General features: G+C 39.2%; 1 protein-coding gene across 1 annotated transcript; it reads left to right on the forward strand.

Annotated features, from left to right (window-relative positions):
* Positions 1 to 4,430: 4,430 nt before the first annotated feature.
* On the forward strand, positions 4,431 to 5,357 carry LOC140508260 (vomeronasal type-1 receptor 1-like). Its single transcript, XM_072616061.1, has one exon. It carries the CDS (start codon positions 4,431 to 4,433, stop codon positions 5,355 to 5,357), a length of 927 nt encoding a protein of 308 aa, XP_072472162.1.
* Positions 5,358 to 6,864: the final 1,507 nt, after the last annotated feature.

Consider the following 6,864-nt stretch of genomic DNA (forward strand, 5'->3'; position numbering starts at 1 on the left):
GCTAAAGCACAAAATAATATAAATAAATAAATATTAGAACAACATATAATCACATCCTTTATAGACAATAATGTGGTAAAGAGAGAAAGTAACACACACAAACATAAACCTGCGTGGAGACCAAATGCTGAGGATATGAATGATAACTGGGTCAAAGAAAAAAACATAGAAACTATAACTGTGTATAGGCGGTTGATAACAATTATACAACTTACCCAAATTTCCCAGATGCAGCTAACTCATTCCTCGGAGAAAAACCGGCATTGGTGAACTTAAAATATAGTTTTACAGACAGCAAAACCACAAATACACCCCCAAAAACTCACCAAAAGGATATGTTGAAAATTAAAAAGGTACACTTGAAAGATCAAAAGAGGAGACTAAGAAATTGACTTGCTTCTGGCATTCTGGATTTTCCCACCAACCTCAGCTGCCTTCTCACCTTGGAATATCCTCTGCACGTGGACCCTCCTTCCATTGGTGAATTCATCCCAGAACCTCCATTTTTAAAAATATTTTTGAAGTTAGTTCCCTATTTTCTTTGTGTTTTCCATTTTGTTAGCCTGTATTTTTGTGTCATGTTTTCTAATTATCCTTTATTTCTTTTGGTTTTGTTGTTATTTTACTTTCTTCATTTGCTAATTTATTAATTTGATTTTCAGGTCTTTTTAATCAGATTAGCTAGGTGTTATCAATTTTACAATCTTTTCAAAGAACTAGGTTTTAGTCTTATTTATCAATTTCTGGGGGGATATTTCCAATTTATCTCTCTCCATTATAATTTTTAATATATCCTCTTTCCTGCTTATTTTAGATTTATTTCTTGATTTTCCAGTTTTTCATATAGATTGAGTTCATTGACTCTACCTTTTCTATTTTGTTGATGTATGATTGTAAGGATCTTTTATTCCCCTGAGGATTGATTTAATTGCATCCCAGAACTTTTGGTATGTTGTCTTATCATTATCACATTCTTTTTATCATTATTGTTTCTATGATTTATTCTTTGACCCATTCATCATTTAAGATTTCACTGCAAATTCTCCTTTTGGACCTATATCTTTTGATATTGATCCTTGAAATAATTTCTCTTTTGAATATATTATGATACATTAGGCATGCAGTAACTCTTTTGTCTTCTTACATTTGCTTACAAAATCCCTATACCCAGTATACGGTTAGTTTTTTATAAAGTTTCCTATGGTGTAGGACATGTGTATTCTTCTGCAGTCCTATTTAGAAGATACCAAAATTTTTTAGCTTGTGTTTCTCCAGAAATTGATTCAGTTGCATATTTTCCCCTTTCTTTATCTTTCTAATAGACTTATCCAAAACTGGGTGATTGTTGTCCTTCATTCTCAAAAATGACATCACTATGTTGAAGTCAAGGCACAGTGTGTCCAAATGTGGCTGATCAGACAAATACAAGCTCAGAATGTTCTACCATACTTTGGCAACTAATAGTCCTCTTGAACATTTGTAGTGGAGACGTCTCTAAATTTGCACATCTAACATTTCTCTCGAGCCATTTCACTTATGCTTTGCTCATAGATTACAGCACCTTTTCTGATGTGCGCATTGCATGCTGCGCCGTCCTGGACTAGTGTCTCCTATGTCTCATAACTGATTCCAAAGTTCTTCTGAGAGACGTTTTACACTGTCTTTGTATTACTTCTGCTAACCTCTTGTTGTGCTTACCTTGTTTGAGTTCTTGATAAAATAGCCTTTTTAGAAAGCATAAGTTTGGCATCTGACCAAAGTGTCTACCCCATAAGAATTGTGATCTCTACAATAAAGGTTCAATGCTTGGCAGTCCACCTTGAGAGAGGACTTCAGTGTCTAGGACTTTATCTTACTATGTGATCTTCAGAATCTTCTTCAGGCAGTTCAAGCCAAAGTGATTCAATTTTCTGGCATGGTCTTGGTAGACTGTCCAGGTTTCCCAGGCATACACCGAGGTTATCAAACACTCTGTCGACCTTCAGTTTGGTGGGCAATCTATACCACTTGTCACCCACACATTTCCTTCAGTCTCCCAAATGCTGAGCTATCTCTTATTAAATTCTCCTGTCACTATTATGTTACTGTCCATATCTTCTTCAAGCTCAGATACTGTTTCCTTTGTCAATTCGCATGTTGAGGCATTTGGAATATATAAATTTATTACTGATATTTATTGGTCATTCATAGTTCCTTTCAGTACAGTTTAGTTCTTTCGTTTATTTTTTATTTTTATTTTTTGGTCTGACTGAGAGAATTATGACTTGGGAAAGGGGATGTATTCATTTGATGTACAATAATTTTTCCCATCCCCTCAGTTTTCTTTTGTGTATGTCTTTGCTAATTAAATGTGTTTCTCATAAGAATCAGATCGTAGGATATTGTTTTCTTATCCAATCTGTCATTCTTTTTCCATTTATTGGATTGTTTAATCCATTCACATTTCTAGTTATTAGACTTAGTTTAATAGAATCCCACAGCTAAATTGGGAGTGTGGAGGGCATCAAGTAATTATAGAAAGAATTAGGAAAGTTAGTTGAGGTGTAAGCTGTGTTTAGAGAAGTCTAGTCTGGTGTTAGGATGTTTAAGCCCTTTTCAGGGCTGTATTCAACCTTTGATGTCCATCCGTTCTATGTAACTCTCACCTGTTACTCCATGCTCTGCAGCATGAACAGTCGTCTCATCCCAGTAAACCATTTCCATTGATGGGCTAAACCAGGATGTAGATAAGAAAGGAGTCCCAAACCCATCAGTGAATTGGGGGAGGAGTGTCTACCCCAAGTACATGAAGACTGCCATTGGTGAAATGGATAGAAAAGAACAATTTGTTCCACCAGCCATGAAGGCAACTGAAACAGGTGCTGTGGAGCTCTTAGAGCTTGGTTATATATTATAAATGCTAAGGTCAAGCACTGGATCTTGAGCCATCACCAATTGTCTTGACTCTGTCTTGGCACTGGACTGTGAGGACTCTGGAGGAGAGAGTGAGGCCAAGAAATTTGTGAAGTTCTGCCTCACTTAAATCTAATTTATGAATAAATCAAAAGATATCACTCATACTATTTTACCTCGTTATCATGTGGCAACAGGCAGTGATGAAGTACTAGGTGCACATAAACTGGGAGCTGTAGTCACAACCCCACATACAGGTGGCCAAGGCCATGAGCTCAATGTGTCATACACTATAGCCATATTGCAACCATATGCTGTATACTTATTTTAAATATTCTAAAACAATACTGAGTAATATTACTGACATATAGTGTACTTTTCCTATTTTTCTCTTTTTATAGTTTAGCTTTCACTTTGTCTTAAATCATGATTACTACCCCTACTTTTTTTCTCTAATAAAATCTATTCCTGATCTTTACTTTATGTTTGTGTGTATTTTATTTCCTATCCCTCCTGATTCCTTTGCTTTGTTTTACGCACTATCTTGTCCTCATATTGCTTAATCTACCACCCCTCCAAGGATCCATCCCTCATGCTCTCCTTGCCCCTTTTCCCTTTGCCCTCTTCTATATATTTGAATTTAGACTACTATAAATTTCGAAATATATATACATTATATATCAAGTGTGTTTAAAAGAAAGGAGTGTCTCCAGAAAAGATCTGTGGGGTTTATGGAACATAAGTTCAGAATGGCTTGGTAGGGTCATAGGTCAGCCAAACCAGCTCTGAGAATACTGGCAGGTAGGCAGTTTAACTAAACCAGGACAGTTACCGATCCATGAAGCAAGTTTCCTTAAGGGAGCTGAGGGAGAGCAGAATGGAATCTTGGAGCAAAAGGTCAACCCCATTCTCTTGATTTTTAGTAGAAATACAGGCCAGGAAAGCTGAGTCTCCTCACAGTAGCTAAAAAAGTTATAATGCACCAATCCAATAGTGTATAAGGGCCAGGAGGAGGCATTAAATAACATGAGCAGACAGAGTCACTGTATGAAAATTGCTGAATTGAGTGTGTCTGTCTGTGGAATGGAAGGAGTCATCTAATGAGTTCCCTTTAGGTGTCAATGAGTGACCAATATGTGTGTGTTTGTCCTTCATTGACAAAGAAGACCATGCCCAGAGAAATAATGACAGGAATTTCACGTGACTTTTTTTTTGAGTGACAGAGGGCTGTGCAGGTCACCAGCCTCACTTCTCTTCCAGAGCCATCTGAATTCAGTGAACAGATATTTACCCGGATGACTGGAGATGCCCCAGGATGAGGTAATTGGGGTTAAGTGACTTGCCCAAGGTCACACAGCTAGTGAGTGTCAAGTGTCTCAGGTCAGATTTGAACTCAGGTCCTCCTAACTCCTGCACTTGTACTATAGCCACTGCACCACCTAGCTGCCCCAACATGTATGGAAGGCATGAAACTCTTCCATTTCTCTCCAGGTCCCTCAGGCTCAGACTGAAGTTCTTCTGCTCAGGACACCAAGAACATGATTCCTCTGGACAGGCTCGTGGGTATTGTCTTTTTGTTCCAGACAGGAACTGGAGTTCAGGGAAACTTATTCCTAATTTATCTCTTCAGCTTCCTTTTCTTCACTGGCCAGAGGTTGAGGCCCATAGATCTGATTCTCACTCAGCTGGCTGTGGCCAACTCCTTGCTGCTTCTCTCCAAGGGTGTCGTGCAGGGTTTGGCAGCTTTGGGTCTCAAGAATATTCTGGATGACATGGGCTGTAAAATTGTCTTCTACCTTCACAGAGTAGCTCGGGGTCTTTCCCTCAACACAACTTGCCTCCTGAGTGGTTTTCAGGCCATCATCATCAGTCCCCACAACCCCAGGTGGATCAACCTTAAAGCCAGAGTCCCAAGATACATTATGCCCTCTCTTCTCCTCTGCTGGATTTTCCACATGTTGCAAAATATTCTTATTCTTATGAAACTTGAAGGACCAAGGGACATTGGAAACACCACAGAAACAAAACAATATGGATACTGCTCTGTTAATGTCACTACTGATATTAGTGAGTCACTCCATGCACTTGTGATCTCCCTCCCTGATGCTATGTTTATGACCTCCATTAGCTTTACAACTTGCTACAAGGTTTATCTCCTGTACAAGCACCACAAGAGAGTTCAGCAGGTTCACACTGACAGCGTTTCCCATAGAACCTTCCCTGAGACCAGAGCCACCCAAATGATCCTACTGCTTGTGGGTACCTTTGTCACCTTTTACTTACTCAATTCCATCTTGACAGGATGTATGCATTCCATGACCCTTAAACCCTGGATGGTGCATAGCTCTGCCTTCTTGGCTGCCTGTTTTCCAATGGTTAGCCCCTTTGTGCTGATCAAAAGTGACCCACAAATCATGAAGTACTACAGGGTTGTTCAGGGTAGGAAAAGTCCACATACCGAGTGACTTCAGTAATAGTCCCTAACATCTTCACAGGGTGTTGTCAGGGAAGAAAAGTCACTGGAAAGCCTTAAGCTGAAAGTATCAAACCAGATCCAGAATCCTCATGTAGCTATTTGAACTAGCTCCAATTCCACACCAAACAAATTGCTGGGGAACCATTAAAGGCACAGGTAACAGAGTCAGGACCTGATTTCAAGTAGCAGGCATCTGTCACTACTCTCCGAAGAATCCAGGATCATTAGATTGGCAAAGACATAAGATCCTGTATAGTTTAAATGGATACCAAACAAGAATAACAGTAACAACACCAAAAAGCAGTGGTCTTCCCTCTTTGAGCACCTTTCTTTAAGGATCTTTCTCTCTAAAGGGGCAAATCGTAGCATTAATTTTAAGTTTCTCCTTACCTTCATCACTAGTCTCATTTTCTGCAACTTGGAAGGGCCAATCAGACTAAACATTCATTCATTTTTTCCTCATTCCTATCATGGGAGACAGAGATTCCATCTAATCACTCTTACACATGACTCTAATTGGAAGACTTGCAGAAAACTCTAATGTCTCTCCAAGACTTATGTTGTGTATAACCCTGTATCACCAAAGAAATATTCACAGCACTGGTGGTCACTATGAATATGCCAGCACAGTTTTCAATTGCAAAATATAAAAGACTCTATATAGAAGGCAGAAGGAAAACATTTATATAGACACCATAAAGTCAAATCCCCAAACCAGAAAACAAAATCTGTCATGGTGACCAAGAACTTAATAAACATGTTCACCACAGGGAGCAAAGCCATTCTGCTCCTTCCTTATTGTTCTGCCTGTTCAGTAAGCTCTTCCCACCATATGTGTCTTAGGTTTCCAGGTGATTTAAGCAGGTCACATGGGCCTGTGAATGAATGAGAAAGATCTTTCCACTTAAATTGCTATTACATTGGGTGGGCTACATGATCTTTCCTATGCATTACATAGGTTGGTGGGGCAATGGGTATTAACAGAATTGTCACAGGGATAACAGATAATAAGTACATAAAATAAGATCTCAGGGTGGGGTTTGAGCAAAAACCCTCATCATTCCCTCCTCGAACAAATGGGGTGTAAAATCTCGGGGTTAAGGGGCAAAGGTCTCTTCTTCCATAGTCACTTCCTGCTGAAATTTGGACTTGGAGCTATTCTTGCCCCAAGAGGTCCCTTTTGAGAGACCAGTTCTTTAGCTGTCATCAACTTCAAGTCCAGGAAAGACACATCACCATTTTGGTTAGGGGGTGACATCCAGCTTAAGAAATCAGGCATATGAAGGTGGAGGGTACTAAGCCTATAGAAAACAAATCCAGCAAACAAGTTTAACAAACAATACGTCAAGGAGAAACAAGGAGACAATAACCAGAAGCAGGGTAGATATAGGGTCAGCCATGCTGCTGGATTCCGTGAACCCACTATCAATCTCATTCATGGGAGAATACATGAATTAAGGGTGCAATTTTATAATCAACCTCTCCTGAACAAAAAA

The sequence above is a fragment of the Notamacropus eugenii genome, chromosome 5, assembly GCF_028372415.1.
Source record: "Notamacropus eugenii isolate mMacEug1 chromosome 5, mMacEug1.pri_v2, whole genome shotgun sequence".
Lineage (NCBI taxonomy): Eukaryota > Metazoa > Chordata > Mammalia > Diprotodontia > Macropodidae > Notamacropus > Notamacropus eugenii.